General features: G+C 43.4%; 1 protein-coding gene across 1 annotated transcript in view; it reads right to left on the bottom strand.

Moving 5' to 3' along the window:
• Nucleotides 1-8,612: 8,612 nt before the first annotated feature.
• LOC145354184 (interferon-induced protein with tetratricopeptide repeats 5-like) overlaps nt 8,613-22,950 on the bottom strand; it is a 41,259-nt gene continuing 26,921 nt past the window's right edge. The window contains exon 4 of the mRNA XM_080205257.1: nt 8,613-9,718. Within this exon, the coding sequence (XP_080061383.1) occupies nt 9,472-9,718 (247 nt within the window). The 3' untranslated portion in view covers nt 8,613-9,471. The remainder of the gene's footprint in view (nt 9,719-22,950) is intronic.

Genomic DNA, 22,950 nt, shown 5'->3' with positions numbered 1-22,950 from the left:
TCATTTTCGGATTGGGAATCGAAACTAAACCGATGAAATGAAAGTCAAGGACAAATTGTTAACCACAAAAGGAATGAAAATATACACCATTGTTTGTATTCATTCAAGTCTGATGCTAAACTTGTTTGATACAGATCTAACAATTCCAAACATCAGCCAGGTAATAGTGATAGATAAATGTTTACAGCTCAATGTTTATTTTGTTTACAACCCTGCCTCTTCCATAGTCACCTGCCTCGTTTTTTTATTGCATGACGCAAGTGATTTTTATATACTGATGTACAGCTGATATAATTGAACCGATCTTAACTCTTGGAATGTCCGTGTCTGCAATCAAAGCCACGCTTGTCCTGCATGAATCTCACTAACTGCCCTGTCTGGGGACAGTACACATCTCTTTAACCTGTGCTTAACGCTCTCTCCACCCACATTGCATGTACCTTTAAGGCTTGATTACCTGTTGGACTTTAATCTGGTGTTGTGAGATGTCTTATTGTGTTTACCCCAGTCCAATGATGGCATCTCCACATCATGACCTGCATGAGACAGTTGTTACGCTGCATTAAAGCATTGTCAGGCTGGTGGGGACAGACACCTTGATGCGTATCCCTGTCGGGTTCCCTGTATCTTCAATAAGAATCCTATTGTTGGACTCGAATCTGGCTATCCTGTGTGGACCTGGCACCTATGACCAGCAATCAATGATTTATACTTCTGCCTTTTGATTGGCAGTAGGATTTTGTCTCCCACTTTGTCAATACCATTTTTGGTATCCACATGGTTGCACTTGGGCGATCTATGATACAATGTGTTGTGAAAGGAACCATTGTCAATTATCCCTATTCTGATCATTCTCTGTGTGGCTGGAATGGGTGCTGAATTGCTGCACATTCGGTTCCTTTCTTCTGCTGTATGAGTCAATGGTTCGATACTTTTCCTGAACAGAGCCAAAGGTGCCAAAAGGAGATGAACAACTGTGCTGGAGTGACTTACCTGATGGCCATTGCCTTTTGAACACACACATTGTATTTGCTTCAATGGAGAGCACTTTGATGTGGATCAGAACAACAGCGTCTGCAATGCCCAGTGACATCATGGCTGGAATATTTTCACCGTTCACGTTGGTGGGATTTTCCCATCCCACTGCAGTGAATGGAGATTTGGCTGGGCGCCAAATTCTCTGACCTCGTGGCTGCAAGGCTATGGTGTGGTTGGCCTGTAAGATTGTGCCTGATGTCTCTCAGAGTTGACATGGTCTGCCCCATTCTCTCCTCACTCATACTCGGTATACTTGGAAAGTTTATAAATCGCATTGCACGTTCTCTGTTGTGACTCAGCGATTAGCTTTCTCATCAATAGCTCCAGAGTTATTTGGCAATGACTTCCTGATATGTCATTAATCTCACGGACTTCAAACCCCCACTCTTTGCCAAACCTGTAAAGTGAAGGGTTATCAGAAACACCTGATTCTGATGTAATTGCTGTCTGTGTGAGTTTGCACATTCTCCTCATGTCTGCATGGGTTTCCTCTGGGTGCACGGTTTCTTCCCACAATCCGAAATGCTGGTTAGGTGTATAAATTCTCCCGCAACGTACTTGAACAGACACCAGCGTGTGACGACTAGGGGATTTTCGCATTAACTTCATTGCAGTGTTAACGTAAGCTGAATTGTGATGCTAATAAATGAATGTGAAACTTTAAAAGTGTCACATAATTGGGTAACTCTGATCTTGAGGGAAACAGAAGAACAAGCTCATGTGGAGTTATTAAGCAGTGCAGAAACGTGTAAATAAATAAACATGTTTTTACCACCTGGTGTTAAGGAGCTTTCTCAGGGGAACAGGCAAATCCTAAAAATCCCCCTCTAGTCACTGAACACAATACAAGTCATGGTGGCAGCGGGCAATAAGTAAAATACGAAGAAAAACACCAGATAAAGTCTGCAGACGTGACTGATCTATCGATCCTTGGAGAAAAGATGAGAAGAAAATTGATTGAAGGCTCATCTGAGAATTCAGAGCATTGTGGTGTGCACTTGAGATATAGCCTGGATAGAAGCATGCACAGATAATAATCTACAAACCAAACTATTAAAGCAGCAACAGATCCAAAGTTTAGGATGAGCATAGAGTCTACATTACCACTGCCAGAATTGTTCTGAAGTGCTAAAGGCTCTCAACAGCCTTGAAAGTGGTACAGCCACTGAGAGGTACAGACACAGAACAGCTTCAGGTTGGCACAAGAAGGAACAAATGTGTCAGGTCAGTACTTTACACTACGCAATAAGAATTATTGCAGATGGTATAATGGTGAGAAAGAGAGTTGATGGGATTTCAGGCTCACATGATGGATTCCCCCAGTCATATGTTTCATACTTAAGTACGGAAAAATATTAAACTTTGATCATGCAAAATCTAAAAAGAGGAAAGTAGAGTGAATGCATGGATTCATTCAGGCTAGCAGAACATTGTGATGATAAGATTTTCAGAGATGAATTAATACAGAATTGCATAGTGGTTTGGACTGTTTTACTCACTTTTGTCCCCCAAGCATTGCTGCCATGTTATTTGTGCCCTCCTTTGTGAAGACAGATCAAATACATATTTAGTTGGTCAGCCATTTCTTTTTTCCCCACTATAAATCTTGTTTTTGACTGTAAAGGACCTTCACCAATCTTTTTCTCTTCACACACCCGTAGAATCTTTTCCAGTCATATGTTTCCCAAAAGCTTTCTCGTGTACTCCATTTTCCCCTTCTTAACCAAGACCATAAGTAAGAGGCACAGGAGTAGCCCATTAAGCCTTCAAATCTGCTCTACCATTTAATAAGATCATGGCTGATTGAACACTCACTAAGTTATTTCTCCTGTCTTATCTCCATAACCTTTAATTCCCCTACTGATTAAAAACCTATCAATCTCAGCCTTGAAAATAAAGAACAAAGAAAATTACAGCACAGGAACGGACCCTTTGGCTCTCCAAGCCTGCATCGACCATGCTGCCCGACTTGACTAAAACCCCCTGCCCTCCAGGGACCATATCCCTCTATTCCCATCCGATTCATGTACTTGTCACGACGCTTGCTTCACCATCTCCCCTGGCAATGAGTTCTAGGCACCCACCACTCTCTGTGTAAAAGATCTGCCTCGTACATCTCCTTTAAACCTTGCCCCTTGCATCTTAAACCTGTGCTCCCTCGTAATTGGCTTTTCCACCCTGGGGAAAAAGCTTCTGTCTATCCACTCTGTCCATGCCTCTCATAATCTTGTAGACTTCCATTAGGTCGCCCCTCAACCTCCATCACTCCATTGAAAACAAACCAAGTTTCTCCAACATCTCCTTATAGCTAATGCCCTCCATACCAGGCAACATCCTAGTAAGTCTTTTCTGTACCCTCTCCACATTCTTCTGGTAGTGTGGTGACCGGAATTGAACACTGTATTCCAAGTGCGACCTCACTAACGTTCTATAAAGCTGCAACATAACTTGCCAATTTTTAAACTCAGTACCTCGACTGATGAAGGCAAGTATGCCATATGCCTTCTTGACTACCTTCTCCACCTGCATTGTCACTTTCGGTGACCTGTGTACCTGTACACCAGATCCCTTTGCCTATCAACACTCTGAATGGTTCTGCCATTTACTGTATTTTTCCTGTCTGTATTAAACCTTTCAAAATGTCACCTCACAATTGTCTGGATTAAACTCTATCTGCCATCTCTCCGCCTAAGTCTCCAACTGATCTATATCCTGCAGTTTCCTCTGATAGTTCTCATCTCTATCTGCAAATCCACCAACCTTTGTGTCATCCGCAAACTTATTAATCAGTTCAGTTACATTTTCCTCCAAATCATTTCTATACATTACAAACAGCAAAGGTCTCAGCGCCAATCCCTGAGGAACACCACTTGCCACAGCTCTCCATTCAGAAACACACCCTGCCAGTGCTACCCTCTGTCTTCTTTGACCGAGCCAGTTTTATATCCGTCTTGCCAGCTCGCCTCTGATCCCGTACGACTTCACCTTCTGCACCAGTCTGCCATGAGGGACCATGTCAAAGGCCTTATTGAAGGCCATGTAGACAACATCCACTGCCCTACCCTCATCAATCACTTTCGTCACTTCCTTGAAAAACTCAATTCAAGTTTGTGAGACCTCCCCTTCACAAAACCATGTTGCCTCTCACAAATACCTCCATTTATTTCCAAGTGGGAATAAATCCTGTTTCAAAAATCCTCTCCAATAATTTCCCTACCACTGATGTAAGGCTCACCGGCCTCTAATTACCTGGATTATTCTTGCTACCCTTCTTAAACAAAGGAACAACATTGACTATTCTCCAGTCCTCTGGGACGTCCTTATAAGAAGTCTCACAACACCAGTTGAAGTCCAACAAGTTTATTTGATAGCAAAAGCCACTAGCTTTCAGAGTGCTGCCCCTTCGTCAGATGAGGGGCAGGGGCAGTGTTCGTCAGGGGCAGCACTCCAAAATCTAGTGGCTTTTGCTATCAAATAAACCTGCTGGACTTTAACCTGGTGTTGTGAGACTTCTTACTGTGTTTACCCCAGTCCAACGACAGCATCTCCACATCATGATCTCGCCTGTAGCCAGTGAGGTTACAAAGATTTCTCCCAAAGCCCCAGCAATTTCATCCTTTGCCTCTCTCAGTATTCTGGTTATATCCCTGGGGACTTGTCTACCTTGATGTTTCTCAAGAACCCCAATACCACCACCTTTTTGATCTCAATGTGACTCACACTATCTACACATCCTTTCCCAGACTCATCATCCATCAAGTCCTTCTCTTTGGTGAATACTGACACAAAGAACTCATTTAATATCTTGCCCATTTCCTCTGGCTCCACGCGTAGATTCCCTCCCTTGTCCTTAAGTGGGCCAATCCTCTCCCTGGCTTTATTCAAGGAAACAAGGATTCAGCTTCCGCTGTTTTCTGGATAAAGAATTCCCAAAGATACATCACTCAGAGAGATGAAATTTTCCCTCAAGTGTGTCTGAAATGAATACAACTTATTCCGCAACTACGCTCCCTGATCCTGCAATATTTTATGAGTGGAAAGATCCTCCCAACATTTATACTGTCTACCACTGCTCAGAAACTTAAATGTTTCAAACACATCGCTTCTCATTCTTCTGAACTCCAAGGAGTATGGACCCAACCTGTTTATCTTTCCTCATATGGCAGACTCTTCACAGTAAGAAGTCTCACAACACCAGGTAAAGTCAAAAAGGTTTATTTGGTAGCACGAGCTTTCGGAGTGTTGCTCCTTCTTCAGGTGAGTGAAAGGTTGTATTTCCACAACTCTTGGAAGGTGGGCTTGTGCATGATCAGCTTGTGGTCTCGTGGACACAACTCATGGTACCTCAGTCAATATTATCTTCCTTTCTCCCATCTGGAGTCCTTGAGTGTACAATACTCCTTGTCCAGTGGGCCTCCTTATCATCTCCATGACTGTCCTCCCTAACCCTCTGTGTCTAGTTTTCATTCAAGGCCTCAGATCATAGATTGGTACCAGTCACCAGTATCTGTGATCTAGTGTACACAAGCTTATGCTCAAGCCAGCTAATGGTGGTCAGGAATGTGGCTAAAACCTGGAGTCCATCTTGTGTCGTTTTACTATCTAGAGCTTCTGTTAACATGTGGAGTTTTCATGCATGCCCTTTGTGATTGTATCATGGTAAATTCATACATATTTATTATATACTATTTATTCCTACTAATATAAATCGCTATAAGGTACCTTTGAATATAAATTGTGATACAGGCACCTAAACCGAGGATATTGTTCCCTCTAAACCTATTTAAATCTCCCTTCAACACCACCCCAGCCCAATGTTGGCATCTCCACATCAGGACTCTCGATAGTCAGGATCATTCTAGTAAACCTCCTGTGTGCTACCTGCAATGATAATATATCTTTCCTTAAATAAGAAGACCAAAGAAAAGCCAGTGATGTAGTGGTATTGCCACTGAACTTGTTATCCACAAACCCTGGGTATTCCTCTGAGGACCCTGGTTCAAATCCCATCATGTTTGATGGTGAAATTTGAATTGAATAAAAATCTGGAATTAAAATTCTGTGATGATGATCATGAAGCCATTGTCAATTATTATAAAAGCATATCGAGTTCACTCATATCCTTTAGGGGACGAAATCCACCCTCTTTACCTGGTCTGGCTTACATGTGATTCCCGACCCAAAGTAATAGATATTTAAATTACCCCAAGGAGAGGGATGGACAATAAAAGCTGGCCCAGCCAATGGCACCCACACCCCATGAAAGGATTTGTTTAGAACGCTCCATAATATTCTAAATGTAGCATTTAACAGTTGCAGCAACGCCTCTTTATTTTTATACTCCAACTCGCTTGAAATAAAAGCCAGCATTCCATTTGCCTTCCCTTTTTCCTCCTATACCTGTATGCTCGCTTTTTGGGTTTTATGAACAAGGATCTCCGAGTCCCCTTGTGCTACAGCTTTCTGCAGTCTCTCTCCATTTAAATAATCGCCCACACTCTTTTTTTTCTTCCGAAATGAACAACCTCATCCATAACTTGGTCACAGTACTCTGTTCTTTACTCCAAATCATGAATATGTATTGTGAAAAGCTGCAGTTCCAGTGTACTCCTCTGGGTTACTACCGTCCAACCTGAGAAAGACCCCCTTATTGCTACTCACTGCTTCCTGTTAGTTGGTCAATTCTCTATCCATTGCCAGAGTATTACCTCCAACATCAGGAGCTCCTGTCTTCCATAGTAGCCTTTTGTGTGGCACCTTATCAAATGAAAATCCAAATACACTGGTTCCCCTCTATCCACTCTGGCTGTTACCCCCTCAAAGAACACGAGTAAATTTGTCAGACATGATTTCTCCTCCATGAAACCATACTGTCCCTGCTTGATCAGACCTTTACAAAGTAGTTGAAGATTATTCTCTCTTTAATAATTGAATTTAATAATTTTCCAGCTAGTGAAGTTTAGTTTCCTGTACAACTTGCCGATTGATGTAGACACAGAGCATTCCAGTTTAACTTGATAAACAAAGACAGGAGTTGACCGTTAATTCATTCAACAATCTCCCTTTATTTAGCACATGAGGTACCAACTCCAACTTAAACAGTTGCAGCTCTTCTAACTCTTTTCCTGAACTTGAACTGCAACTCGAGCAGCGCAGTGGGCTGGGAAAATTGTGCCCAAGAGCTCCAAAATGTTTTTGACAACTCATCTGTTACATTTTCCTTTGGGTTCTATACTGAGTGCAGTGATTTTCTTTTCGTATTTTAACTAAAATGAAGGAAAATTTGTTCCATATTGTTACAAATTTCCCATTTGTAAATTGATAATTATTTTACACTTTAAAGCAATCCAATCAGCAGCAGGGAATCTATCATTAAGTGGAATTAAATCTTTCATTGAATTTCACTTTGTCTTCAGAAGAATTGATCAGATCAAAGTTCTATACTCTTGCACATTAAGTCACGAATGCCTTAGAATCATAGAACCCTACAGTGCAGAAAGAGGCCCTTTGGCCCATCGAGTCTGCACCGAACACAATCCTACCCAGGCCCTACCCCCATATCCCTACATATTATACCCACTAATCCCTCTAACCTATGCATCCCTGGACACTAAGGGGCAATTTCTTAACATGGCCAATCAACCTAACCCGCACATCTTTGGACTGTAGGAGGAAACCCACACCGACATGAGGAGAATGTGCAAATTCCACACAGACAGTGACCCAAGCCGAGAATCGAACCCAGGACCCTGGAGCTGTGAAGCAGCAGTGCTAACCACTGTGCTACCATGCTGCCTTGCCCCTTGCAAATGGGCAATTTGAGATTAGGGACCATCCTCACGGCAAAGAAACGTCACAGTCTGGGTTCTAGGAGATAAATTCCATTGACATGTGTGACTTCTGTTGTTAAAATCATTGTCTGTAATGATAATGTTATCACTTCACATTATATCCTTAGAGTCATAGAATCCAAACAGTGCAGATCATGGCAATCCAGTCCATCGTGTCTGCACTCCTCGCCGCAAAAGTATCCCACCCAGGCCCTCCCCTCCACCCCATCCCTGTAGACACGTGCATTTACCAAAGCCAATCCACTTAACTTGCACACCTTTTGGAGATCACGGAGCAATTTAGCATGGCCAATCCACCTAACCTCTAAATCTTTGGAGTGTGGGAGGACACCGGAGCATCCGGAAGAAACTCACACAAACTTGAGGAGAACATGCAAACTCCATAGAGACAGTCACCCAAGACTGGAATCAAACAGGGATCCCTGCCACTGAGACACATCAGGGCTAATCACTGAGCCATCCTGCCACCCTATCCTCTGAGTTTTCAATTTTTACAACATCTTCCCTGAACCGAGAGATGCCAACCTCAGATGGAGTCTGTAACTTGTGACCAGGTTGCTGTGTGTTGATCAGGATGAAGTACCTGAAATGTTGCTCATGAAAATGTTCAAAACTGGCTTTAAACATTCCCGACCAACAGGAATTCACTTGCAGGTTTTTCCCTCATCATATTCTGAACCACAAATCCATTCTCATCCCATGAGATTAGCAACACAGATAATCTTAGCCACAGTGTAATTTTATTGGTTGTTTTAACGTTCAGTCTCTGAATATACAGTTACAATTGAAATCACTGCTTATAAAATCAGTATCTGCAGCCATTATGTTTTATTATTTTTAACCCAATTAACCCATTTTTATATCCATTACCCTTCCCCTTCAGTGAGATGGTGACAGTCGGTAGAAAATGGTCTTTCCCGGGCATTGTCCGAGCTGCTCTGTTTTGGCCAGTGAGGGTCTGGGATGGTTTGATAAAGAGTTGGTGAAGCTGACAAGTTACAGGACAGGGAGACTCCCAGTGACAGAAACTGAGATCTGAATGAACGCTGTGGATGGGAGTCTGAGCGTCTGTCAGCAAATCCTCAGAGCAACAGAATGAAGCAGTTGCTTTATCTGAAGGGGCTGCATTGACTGTTGGCCCTTTCTCCACTGTCACATATGGAAAGCCTTTCACCCAATGGGCAACTTTCCTGAGAAGAGGCAGAAAGTGAGAGATAGAGTGGCAGAGTGGTTTTATTATACGCACTACAGGCTGGATTGGATATTGTTATTACACCGACATTACCATCAGCAGAGTATAAATCACAGAGTTCACTGAAGCTTACAGTAATTCCAGCTAGAATACATTTTTATTAAAATCACAAAAACAAATGAAGATCCAGACAAGATGTGCTTTAATCTATATTTGGCCATCAGTTTATATCTATCTCCCAGTTATCTAGGTTACATTAGAATTTAATGGAGGCGATTTTTAAAGCTACCCACTTGGTAATAACTGGGTTAAAGTGCCCACCCAAAGTGGGCGGGATCTTCATTAACATACACAGACTGAGCTCCAGTATCAGAAACATTAATACATTTTCTAAAAATATGTTTGGCTTTCACTGGGAGAGTGATTGTCAGCCTCGATGGAAAGGCGTAATTCACAAAGAGCACTTAGATATGTTTCATTGTCAGGATCAAACTCCAAAGCCTTTTCAAAGCATTTAATAGCTTCACGTCTCTCCCCATCCAGCTGGTGCAGGAACCCATGGACACCAAGGGCCTTGCTTTCTCTCAGATTCCAGCGAAGGCGTCTTGCTGCTGTCATCTCCAAGTTTTCTCGACACCTTTTCTGTTCTATTGAGTCATAATTGACTTCATTCCTTCCAGAAAATGGGCGATGGCATTCGATTCTGATTTCATGTGATTGAGTTCAAATAACCCAGCCTGTAAACATATTGCCTGTTTACTCTCTGGGCGTATACCCTCCAGTGTCAGGAGATGGTTGTAGATCTCCTTTGATTCACCTGACGAAGAGGGAAACCTTGAAAGCTTGTGAGTCGATTATCAAATAAATCGTTTGGACTAAAACCTGGTGTTGTCAGACTTTTTACTGTGTTTACGCCAGTCCAATGCCAGCATACCCACATCATCAATATTTCACACCAGACTGAATTAAATGTTCTAATTTTTGCTTCATATCCTCCAAGTCAATGTTTTCTTTCTGTGGCGCCCACGTGAATTGCCATTGAAGCCAATCGAGCTTCATTTTCAACAAATCCTTTTCTTGGTCACTGCAAGAGAAAAAAAAACATCATCATCATCAATCATCAACCATCATCAATCATCATCAACCATCATCATCATCATCCATGTCAGACTAAGTGCAACAGGCTCTTCTCCCTCAATCCATTTTCTTTAGCTAAATGACTGTTACTGACTCCTGGACTCGTTGGCTATGCACCCTTTAGTCGAGGAATGATGGTCTCTGCACGTAAAGCTCCAAAAGGAAATTGATTTCAACTTTCTGTTGAAAAGCAGGATTGTGAGGGTCTTTGCTGCCTGGATCGGTTTTTTTTTCATTTTGGTCCTGTACAACTGACCTATTTGTCCATACGATGTAAGAAGGTGGAGTGTGGGCTAATTTCCAATTTTAATTTGTGCCCTTTGCCATTCAGTTCAAACTACAACCACTGTCCTTTTGCATCAATTTACATCAGTTTTCTTACCCGCTACAGTCATTTTCATTTTCAACAGTCATTTACCTTCTCTTACCCATTTTAACTGGAATTCCTAATCTAAATCCCAAAATACAATCCCTATAACATTGAGCCAGGGACTTCGGTTCGACTCCCAGCGTGGATCGCTGCATGTTCTCTCCGTGTCTGCGTGGGTTTCCTCCAGGTGCTCAGGCTTCCTCCCACAGTCCAAAAGACTGTTTAGATACATTGGCCATGATAAATTCTCCCTCAGTGTACCCGAACAGGAACTGGAATGGGGATTTTCACAGTAACTTCATTGCAGTGTTAATGAAAGCCTACTTATGATACTAACAAATTAACTTTTAACATTTACTCTCTGTCCAACACAGTTCATGCTGTGCTCTCCTTTTTAACTTTACACTTCTGATTACTTTCAGCAATGCATACATAAGTGCAGAAAATCACCATTTCACATTCTTAAACCCTAACCAGATTACCTTGGACTGGGAATTATTTGTTTCCTTTCACAGATTGCAAAAGAGCAGAGGGCATTGACGCCAATATAAGATCTGATCTTGTACATCCATCGAGATCAAATGGCAACTTTTTGATTTGGATTTGAATTTGAATGATGAATCATTACAAAAAAAATAAATAAATCTGTTTCCTGATCATCACTAATCTTGGCTCAGCATCACACCTTCTCGCTGTCAATGAATAATTCCAGCTTTACACATTTTATCAATGTTTTGCAATTGCATGCTAATTTCTTTCCGAAAACCAGCTCTTCACTCAAGAGCCTGCACACAAATAGTGGTAGGGGATGGGGAAATGGCTGAGGTCTTGAATAACTTTTTTGTTTCGGTCTTCACGGAGGAGGACATGAATAATTTGCCGGGTGTTAGCGATGGAAAGATGGTAGGACTGGAGGGTCTCAATGACATTACTGTTACTAGAGAGGTGGTGCTCGACAGACTGGAGGCACTGATTGTGGACAAGTCCCCAGGACCGGATGGAATGCACCCGAGGGTTCTGAAAGAAATGGCGGAGGTGATAGTGGATGCCTTGGTTATTTTCCAAACGTCGCTGGATTCCGGGGAAGTGCCAGAAGATTAGAAAACGGCTAATGTTATGCCGTTGTTTAAGAAGGGTGGCAGGCAAAAGGCAGGGAATTATAGGCCGGTTAGTTTAACATCTGTTGTAGGTAAAATGTTAGAATCCGTCATCAAGGAGGAAATAGCGAGGCATCTTGAGGGGAATTGCTTGATAGAGCAGACGCAGCACGGTTTCATTAAGGGGAAGTCGTGTCTGACGAATTTATTGGAGTTCTGTGAGGATGTGTCTAGGGCGGTGGATAGAGGAGAGCCGGTGGATGTGGTCTTTCTTGATTTTCAGAAGGCATTTGACAAGGTACCTCACAAGAGGTTATTGCAGAAGGTAAGGGGGCATGGAGTTGGGGGTAGGGTGTTAGCGTGGATAGAGGATTGGTTGTCAAATAGGAGGCAGAAAGTGGGGGTTAATGGATGCTATTCGGATTGGCGGTTGGTGACTAGTGGAGTGCCCCAGGGGTCGGTGCTGGGGCCTCAGCTATTTACCATTTATATAGATGATCTGGAGGAGGGAACCGAGTGTAGGGTGTCGAAATTGCTGATGACACCAAGATTGGTGGAACGGCAAATTGTGCGGAGGGTGTGGAGAGTCTGCAGAAGGATCTAGATAGGCTGGGCGAATGGGCCAGGAACTGGCAAATGGAATTTAATTTTGGTAAGTGCGAGGTGGTCCACTTTGGTAGGAAGAATGGTAGGAAGGACTATTACTTACGGGGTGATAAACTGCAGCAGGCGACGGTGCAGAGGGACCTCGGGGTCCTTGTGCATGAGTCGCAAAAACCCAGCCTGCGGGTGCAGCAGGTGGTCAGGAAGGCTAATGGGATGCTGGCCTTCATAGCGAGGGGGATTGAATATAAAAGTAGGGAGGTCTTGCTGCAGCTGTATAGGGCACTGGTGAGGCCGCAGCTGGAGTACTGTGTGCAGTTTTGGTCGCCGTACTTACGCAAGGATATTTTGGCCTTGGAGGGAGTGCAGAGGAGGTTTACTAGGCTGATGCTAGAGTTGAGGGGGTTGAGCTATGAGGAGAGGCTGAATAAACTAGGCTTGTACTTGTTAGAGTTTAGAAGAATGAGGGGAGATCTCATTGAGACATATAAGATGATGAATGGGATGGATAGGATAGAGGTGGAGAGACTCTTCCCGCTCAGAAAGGACAGTAGGACTAGAGGGCACAGCCTCAAGATAAAGGGGGGGGGAGGTTTTAGAACGGAGTTGAGGAGGAACTTCTTCACTCAAAGGGTGGTGGATCTCTGGAATTCTCTGCCCGTTGAAGTGGTGGAGGCTGCCTCGCTAAATATTTTTAAGACGCGGGTTGATGGGTTTTTGTTAAGAGAGGGGATTAAGGGTTATGGGGAGAGGGCGGGAATGTGGAACTGAGCCACGACAGATCAGCCATGATCTTATTGAATGGCGGGGCAGGCTCGAAGGGCTAGATGGCCTACTCCTGCTCCTATTTCTTATGTTCTTATCGTGCTGATCAGATGGGAGATGGTTTGGATTCCTGTTTCAGCTTCTGCTCCACTTGCAATGGTGAGTTAGTCGCCAAGAGTGTTTGGTTTGTTGTTTCTCAGCTTTCTTTTGTAATTGTCCTGTGGTGAATGTGAATCGGAACCTAACCGAGGAAATAAAACTGAAAAACAACACTTTCCTCCAGGAAGCAGTCCTGTACGCTCAGTGACCACTGTGTATTCAAACAGAAGTCCATGGAGCCAGTGGGAAATGCCCATGAGGAAAATATCTCAAACAGCCCAAAACCCTTTGGTCTCAATTTGCCCTCCTCCGACACACTTATACCATGTGCTTCAAAGCACATGGAGAAAATCTGCTGGAACAATGACCTGAGAGAGGTCCTGTGACCAGAATCAACATTTTGAAATGCCTTTCTGGACAACATTCTCTTTGCTTTGGGCAGTCAAGAAAAAGAAGTCTGCAAATTGATAAGCAACACCATCTTCTCCCTTCTTTCTCTGATACATTTTGGAATCCTGCACAGAGCTAGAGATGTTCAATTGAAATGAACCTCAGCCATCAGAGCACAGTCCTTAGTAAAAGCAAATATGTTTTAAAAGCGTCTGTCTCCAGAAATTTCAGTGTGTCTTCACAAATTGTAGATTTCCTGCTGTGATAGTGGAGTCGGACACTTTAGGAACTTTCAAGTGGTTATTGGATAGGCACTTGGAACACACCAGAATGATGGGGAGTGGGATAGCTTGACCTTGGGTTAGGACATAGCTCGGCACAACATCGAGGGCCGAAGGGCCTGTACTGTACTGTACTGTTCTATGTTTCTATGTTCTAAATCAGCCTTATCCCCATTGGAGTTCCAAGACCAGTGTGAAAATATCTGCCTTGCCCATGAACATCAGCAATGGACTCTAACAGTGAATTCTCTCTCTTTTATTTGCCTTTTATCATTGAATCTTAATTTGGCCAAAAGATAACCTCCTCTATTTTATAATTTTGCCTCCTTGTGATTGTGTTGCAAAGGTGCAGACACAGGTTTATCTTTCCAAGTATCTTTATACTTCACTTGGGTGGGTTTTTAGCAGAATGAAAATGAACTGCCTTTGTGTTTATATTAAGAAAGCCAGTCAGGTTGAATTCAGTGCAATCACCATGTAACTCATTAAGTGCAGACATTGAATTAACATCTACGTCCTTATAAATTAGCGAAAGTGAATCTGTTTTAATCAAACAAGGAGTGGAGAGAAAGGCTGAGTCATGGCACATGTACTCACCTGGTGAGTGAACTTTGGTGTGACATTGGTGCATTGCCCCATAACATCATCCCATTCATTCTTGATGCATATGGCTCCCATTCTCTCTGCTCAGTGTGCTGGGAAAGTTTGTCAATGCATTACATGCTCTCCGCTGCTCCTCAATGATTAACTTTTCCATCAACAGTCTGGGGTCACTCAGCGACTTGGAAACAGCTTTCCAATGAATTCTTTATTGCAGCAGTTTAAACCTCCCAAACCCGTGGACTCTTTCATCTTCAAATTCCTCTTTAGTGCCTGAAAACGTGAGGTCATATCAATTTTGACCCATGTTAACCAATTTTCTACCCTTTAGTCTTCCCCCTTCTGTGTTTTCCCCCTCCCTGAGGGCATGATGGTCTTTAGAAAGCAGAATTTCCTGTGGCGGACTGTCCCGCCTGCTGTGTGTTGGCCATTGAGGGATGCCGAGGAGCTGCTGAAGATATCTACTGAACTTGCTGCATCCAATAGATATCAAATGCTGCAAATACTCAGTAGCTCAGGCAGCACCTGTGGGCAGAGATATCGAGTTAACATTGTAAGGCAGAATTTTGCATTTTGGAAACTACAAGTAGAAATATCGGCCGGAATTCTCCCTTCCCGCCTGTCACTGGAGGTCTAATGGGCCGGGGACGGGGGAGGCGGCGGTGGACCATGTCAAGGTGTATTGAAGTCGGGTGGAAATCTCTGGTTTTCATGCAAGCACGGCTGAAGAATCCCTCCTATCGTTGGCAGCATAGGTCAGGAGCAGCTGAGTGTCAGCACGGAGTTTGAGCATAGTTGGTATTGAGACTGGTTCAGAGATGTGTTCTTATTTCGTTAGAAACCGTAGAAAGAAGATACAGTTCTCCTCGGAGGCAGAAATTGTTTCTCGGTCAGTGCGAGGAGTTGAAATTTCTGTCCACTTCTTCTGGACTGGACATCCATTTGAAAGTATGAAAGGAGTAGAGTTTCCGTGATATGTACTTTATTTTCATTAAGTCATAAGTTTTTAACTTTCTTGAGCAAGCTGACAAGTCTTTGATTGTGTTATAGTTTAAATGTGTCCCTACTCAATGAATTTTGCTACTATTTCTGAATCTGGTATCTGTGTGTTTTCCTGATTGATGCCCCACTGAATGTGGTTAAAAACACCATTTGGAATTCATTAGTTAAACTGTACACAAGTGAAGTAAATCAAGTCCAAAATTATCAAAATGTTCTTTTCAAATTTACAGAACTTACTCCTAGAAATAGACATATCAAAGCTGAAGAAAGATTGGGAAAAACAATAGTCGGACCATGTGAAGGCAAGGGAAATATACAAGTAGGAAGTAAATTTGACAAAAATTTCCAGTTCGCAACAAGAGCAGCAAATGCCCCGATACAGACATCAATATACCAGAAAGTGAGCTGATGGAGGGATCCTGAATATAACGTACTGTGTTCCCCACAAAAAAGTTGGCATAGCTAGAACGTATCTGGAATGCCAATGAATTATTCAGTTACAAAACTGGTTGTCGTTAAGCCGGCTAGAGTTAAGCTGGCTAGATTTCTTGATTTAACAAGAAAGGAACTATTTTTGTACTAAAACTCGCTCAGGAACTTAACAAGGCTCCTAAGACAGCACCTTCCAAACCCATGACAGTTACCATCAAGAAAGACAAGGGACAGCAGACACGTGGGAACACCACCATCGGGAATATAAGAACATAAGAACTAGGAGCGGGAGTAGGCCATCTGGTCCCTCCAGCCTGCTCCCCCATTCAATAAGATCATGGCTGATCTTTCTGTGGACTCAGCTCCACTTACCCACCCACTCACCATAACCCTTAATTCCTTTACTGTTCAAAAATGTATCTATCCTTGCCTTAAAAACATTCAATGAGATAGCCTTATCTGCTTCACTGGGCAGGGGAGTCCACAACCCTTCTGTGTGAAGAAGTTCCTCCTCAACTCAGTCCTAAATCTGCTCCCCCTTATTTTGAGGCCCCCAAGCTCTAATTTCACCTGCCTGTGGAAACAACTTCCCTGCTCTATTTTATCTATTCCCTTCATAATCTTTTATGCTTCTATAAGATCTCCCCTCATTCTTAATTCCAATGAGTACAGCCCTAGTCGACTCGATCTCTCCTCATAAGCCAACCCTCTCAACTCCGGAGTCAACCTAGTGAATCTCCTCTGCATTCCCTCTGCTGCCATATATCCGTTCTGAAGTAAAGAGACCAAAACTGTACTTAGTACTCCAGGTGTGGCCTTACCAGCACCTTATACAGCTGCAACATAACCTCGCTGTTTTTAAACTCCATCCTTTTGGCAAACAACTCCTTGTGATTCTTGCTCAAGGACACCCAGGTCCCTCTGCACAGCAGCATGCTGCAATTTTTTTATCATTTAAATAATAGTCCATTTTGCTGTTATTCCTACCAAAATGGATGACCTCACATTTACCAACATCATGCTCCATCTGCCAGACCCTTGCCCACTCACTTAGACTGTCTACATCCCTTTGCAGACTTTCAGCATTCTCTGCGCACTTTGCTCTGCCACTGATCTTAGTGTCATCTGTGATTTTTGACTCACTACACTTGGTCCCCAACTCCAAATCATCTATATAAATCGTAAACAATTGTGGTCCCAACACTGATCCCTGAGGCACACCACTAGTCCCCTGATTGCCAACCAGAAAAGCACTCATTTACCCCCACTCTTTGCTTTCTATTAGTTAACCAATCCTCAATCCATGCTAATACATTACCTGTAACACCATGCACATTCATCTTACATAGCTGTCTTTGGTCCGACACCTTACTCAAATGCCTTCTGGAAATCCAGATATACCACATCCACAGGTTCCGCATTATCCACTGCACATGTAATGTTGTCAAAGAATTCCACCAAATGAGCCAAACATAACCTTCTCTTCATGGTGGGGAAGTTCCCCACCAAACCATTCACCATCCTGACTTGGACATATAGAGCTGTTCCTTGACTGTCACTGGATCAAAATCCTGGAACTTGCTACCGAACAGCATTCTGGGTCGACCTCCTCAACACGGACTGAAACGGTTCAAGAAGACCACTCACCATCACCACCTCAAGGGCAATTAGGGATGGGCAATAATTGCTGGCCAGCCAGTGATGCTCACAATTTATGAATGAATAAAAGAAATTCTGAAATTGTTAAATAAAAAAGTTTTATGTGGTGAAGTTCTCACTCATGCAGAAACATCTACATTTTCCACATGCACAAAACTAAATAGAACATTGACTATGAGATATTAAAACTTGACCAAGTGAATGAAAATGATAAAGTCAGAGAATTTATTCATGGATTGTCCAACTGCTTGTTCTCAGTTATAGAGTTACTTTTCATGGCGGCTGCAGGTAGATTTGGTTTGTCATTGATGTAGTTGCTCTGCAGGCATGGTTGCTTTATTCTCTTGAAGACAGTGGAATTGAGTTGGAATCCTCTTTTAAGAAGTCACATTTGCAGCAATATGGTCTTCTGCTGGGTTTCCAAGCTGCAAACAGGGCTTGGTGTTGTTGAGTAAGGATTGAAACAGACAAAGTGGAAGGCAGTTGCCCCTGCTGTTCATGTGGCTGTTTCTGTTTGCTCAAACCCGGTACATTTTTGTATTGAAGACCTGGGTGATATACGTGGTCCTTGCTCTGGAGGGAATACAGCGAATGTTTACCAAGCTGCTTCTTAGGATGGCAGGTTTGTCATATGAGGAGACATTAAGTCAGTTAAGATTATATTCACTGGAGTTTAGAAGAGTGAGGGGGATCTCATAGAAACTTATAAAAATCTAACAGGATTAAACAGGGTAGATTCAAAAAGAATGTTCCTGATGGTGGAGGAGTCTAGAACTAGGTTCATAGTTTGAGGGTAAGGAGTAAACCTTTAAGAACTGAGGTGAGGAGAAATTTCTTCACCCAGAGAGTGATGAATGTGTGGAATTCACTCCCACAGAATGCAGTTGAGGCCAAAATGTTGCATGCTTTCAGGAAGAAATTAGATATCATTCTTGGGGTTAAAGAGATCAAGGGCTATGGGGGGGCGGGGGGGGGGGGGGGTGGTGTGGGGGGAAGGGAGGAAGGGAGGATCAGGATATTGAGTTCGATGATCAAAATGAATGGCGGAGCAGGCTCAAAGAGCTGAATGGCCTACTCCTGCTTCTAGTTTCTATGTTTCTCATACTCTCTGGTCTCAGTCTGAGGCTTATCTAAGCCATTGTCTCTGAGAAATTTGTATTCTTTGTGTCTTCAGAAAGTGGGTTCTGGCCTTGACAAATGCAACTTAATAACTAATGCAGAGTAGTGTCTTTTGTTTTGGACAAAATGTTCTTTCCGAAGACTTCAATATATATAAATATATAAGAACATAAGAAGTAGGAGTAGGCCATCTAGACCTTCGAGCCTGCCCCGCCATTCAGTAAGATCATGGCTGATCTGAAGTGGATCAGTTCCACTTTCCGATCCTGGTTTAAATACTGCCATAGCAGGTAATGGAATTTGAATTCAATAAAAACAAAAGACATGGAATTAAGAATCCACTAATAACCATGAAGCCATTGTCAGAAAAGCCCTTCTGGTTCACTGATTCCCTTAAGGGAAGGAAATCTGCCACCTTTACCTGGTCAGATCGACATGTGGTCGATGGTTGACTGTCAACTGCCCTCCAACTGGGGATGGGTAATAAATGCTGGCCAGCCCCTGATGCCCATGTCCCATAGATAAATTATTTTTTTAATGGCTTGTCCAATCGACAATCCATGGGCCAGGTTGGGGCAGCCCCAAAACATTCAAATTGGCCTCTGTTCAAAATGTTGGTCAGCGATAGAAACATAGACACAGGAACCTGCTCCGCCATTCATTATGATCATGGCTGATCGTCATACTCAATATCCTGATTTTACCCCCCCCCCCCCGCCCTTTCCTCCAAAATCCTTGATTCCTTTAGCCTCAAGAGCTATATGTAATTTCTTCTTGAAATCAGAAAGTATTTTGGCCTCAACTACACCCTGTGGCAGTGGATTCACACATTCACCACCCTCTGGGTGAAGAAATTTCTCCTCACCTCACTTCTAAAAGGTTTACCTTTATCATCAAACTATGGCTCTTCGTTCTAGACTCTCCCAGCACTGGGGACATTCTTTCTGACCTGTCTAGCCCTTCTGGAATTTTATCAGTTTCCATGAGATCCCCTCTCACTTGTCCAAATTTCAGTGAATATAATCCTAACCAATTTAGTTCCTCCTCGTATGACAGCCCTGCCATCCCAGGAATCAGACTGGCAAAACTTTTCTGTACTCCCTCTATAGCAAGGACATCCTTCCTTAGATAAGGACACAAAGACTGCACACAATACTCCAGGTGTGGCCTGACCAACAATCTATACAATTGCAGTAAAACATTTCTATTCCTGCACTGAAATCCTCTTGTTATAAAGGCCAACATACCATTTGCCTTCTTGACTGCCTGCTGGACTTGTGTGTTCACTGTCAGTGACTGATACACAAGGCCACCAAGGTCTTGTTGAGTATCCACCTCCCTCAATTTACATCCATTTAAGTAATAATCTGTCTTCCTATTATTGCTACCAAAGTGGATAACCTCACGTTTATTGACATAATACTGAATCGGCCATGCACATGCCCACACGTGCACCCTACCCAAATCACACTGAAGCATCTCTGCATCCTCCTCACAGCTAACGCTCCCATCCAACTGTAAATTTGGAGATAATACATTCAGCTCTCTCTTCCAAATCATTAATATATAATGTGAACAATTGGGGTCACATGTCAATGATGTGGAAGACCCCTGGGGGGTTGCTCCTCCAATCACAGGTCGTTCCTCTCCTGCGGTGGCTGCTAAGTGAGCCTATCAGCACCAAGTGTGCAAGAAAAACAGGCTGTGATTGGAATAGAAGCAAACACCAGCTTTGCTTAATATGTTGAGGGGAAAAAGAGGTTTTAGGAATGATAGGTGGGGAAGGAAAGGCCACCGGGGTCATGGTGTAATGAGAAACTCCAGGAGCCACGCGGAGGGAAGGAGAAAGAGAAACTGCTTAGCGGATGGGAAGGAGGGAAGTAGAGACTGCAGAGGTCACGGAAAAGGAGAGACGGCAGGGAGTCACAGGCAGGCGGGAGAAACAGCAGGACCCTGGCACTGAAATGCTGGCTGGAAGACCAGGGAGAGACATGTGCCGAGTCCAGCATCTGGGTAGAGGAATTAGCTGGCTTCAGAGCATGAGAGAGAATGGGCACGATCTTGAGCCCACTCTCTCTGTCTATGGGAATGCGGGCGCCAGCTGAAAATGTGAAGAATTTGGAAAAACATCATTCTCGCTGGTAAGATTGTGTTTTCCGATCTTGAACAAACTGTGTCAGCGAAGTGATGTGCGACACGCCAGGGAATATTATGGCAATGGTGGCAGAATGAGGCCCTTAATTGCCATTTAATTGGCCCACATACAATATGCCCTTGACAAAATTCAGGTTCAGCTTGATCGATGGAAAGTAATATTCATACCAATGACCATCTTCAAAAAGAGAACCATCTGTTCTGAACGTTCAATGGCATCATTGAACCCATCACCATGAATGTGCTAACCAGAAACCTAACTGCCCCAGCAAATAAATATTTGGGTGAAATCTAAGGACGCTGTCCCCATGGGGTGGCATGTAAAACATGACAGGTGGCTAGTCCACCACCTCCTTGCCACCCCCAAGCTGTTCCCCATAATATGGGATGTGAGATAGGTGCCCACCAGGCCATCCAGCTTTTGACCTGCTGAGGCTGTTAAATGGTCAATTAAATGAGAATTGAGGGCCTCATTCTGCTTTCATTGCCACAACATGCCAGGCAGCACAGAGTGCAGATATGAATGGGATGACTGCTTTATCGTTCGATGCAGGAGAGAGAGAGATGGGTACCTCCTTGGGAGAGGTGGTGGTGGGGGTCGGGGGGTGGGGTTGGTGGATGTGACCTGTAAAACATCAGGGGCACACCCGTCAAGATGATAACCCCCTTTGTCCTTCCCTCCCTGCCCCCAGAAGATCACCACCACCACCCGCCACCTCCCCATTCACTTCCTGACTAAACCACCTGGTCTCACCACACTCCAGGATACAGATTGACTGGCAGCTCCTGAGGTTGGGCTTCCTTCCGCTGGAAGGGAGTTGGCACCGTCAGCTGGTTAATGTCAGCCGCAGAGCAACGAGACCTCCATAAAATCCAGACCTCTTTGAATGCAAGAGCAGGTCAGAGGATGGGCATTCTGTGCCAAGGAATTCAAGGATTCCCCATCTATGAGGCACTGGCCAGGAGTGTGGTGGAACTTCCTTGGATGACTGCAGCTCCCACAGCTCTCTAGAAGCTCAAACCTCCTCATTGCACTATATTAAAGATCCAGTTCCTCCAGTCCCAGCACAGAATGTCCCATCTACAAGATGCATTGCAGCAACTCACCAAAGCTCCTTCAACAGCATCTTCTAAACTCACAATCTCTACCACCGAGAATGTAAGGGCAATAGGTGCAAGAAAACACCACTTGCAAGTCTGCCTCCAAATCATACATCATCCTGACTTGGAACTATATCATTTTTACTGGCCCAAATTCCCAAAAACTTTACCCCGCTGCCCACCTTGACTCATAGCATTCTTGGAGTGTAGAGGGTGGGAAAGATGGTGGGGAGGGGTGAACTGCGCCAGATAGAATAGCATTTCTAGAGACAGGTCGCCAATACTGATGGCCACATGCCAAAAAAAAACAAATGTTTTAGCTAACGGAGTAAAGCGGAAAAAGAGTTTAGAAGGAGAGATAGAGAAAATACTCACTGAATGCTGCAGGATCATTGAAGACCACAGCGAGCTGGGTCAGTGGATGGGACCTCAGTGGGCGGTGCGGTGTCAGTACGGTGGGTTCATGATGGCTTTCTGCTTTCAGTTCAAACTACTGCACCTTTTCTTTACCCCAGTCAATGTGAGCTTCCATCTCCCTCATGCTCAGTCTCAATCTCAGAAAGTATTTTTCTCTCTTTTTTACCCATTTTACACTGTAATTCTGCTGTCACATTCCAAACTACGTTCACCGCTGTCCATCCCAGTTCATGTTGTTAACCCCCCGCTTCGATATAGATATCAGATTGCTTTAGCTTTAATGAATGCATGCACTGAAAATAATCATTTTACATCCGTAAACCCTGTCTAGATTACCGCAGAACACAGAGTCAATCTTCCCTCGTGCTCCATCTATAGTTACCTGAAGACTGAATATGATTGTACAATTCAGATTGATCTTTGTATATTTGACAAAGTCCAAATGGAAATTAATTTTAATTCTGATTTGAATTATTAACCAATATCAAGTTAAAAAATATCGTCCCATTGTTTTATGCTTTCCAACAATCAGCGGCCTTGGTAAGCAAAATATCCTCTCACAGTGAATAAATAATTCCTGGTCTCTGTTTCAACTGCATTGTAAAAGTGTGCTAGTTTCTGAAAACAAGCTCTGTATTCAGTA

This window comes from Carcharhinus amblyrhynchos, chromosome 17 (genome assembly GCF_965287045.1).
Source record: "Carcharhinus amblyrhynchos chromosome 17, sCarAmb.v2.hapA, whole genome shotgun sequence".
Classification (NCBI taxonomy): Eukaryota; Metazoa; Chordata; class Chondrichthyes; order Carcharhiniformes; family Carcharhinidae; genus Carcharhinus; species Carcharhinus amblyrhynchos.
The sequence above is the reverse complement of the archived record's forward strand: the minus strand, read 5'-3'. Positions and strand labels throughout refer to the sequence as shown.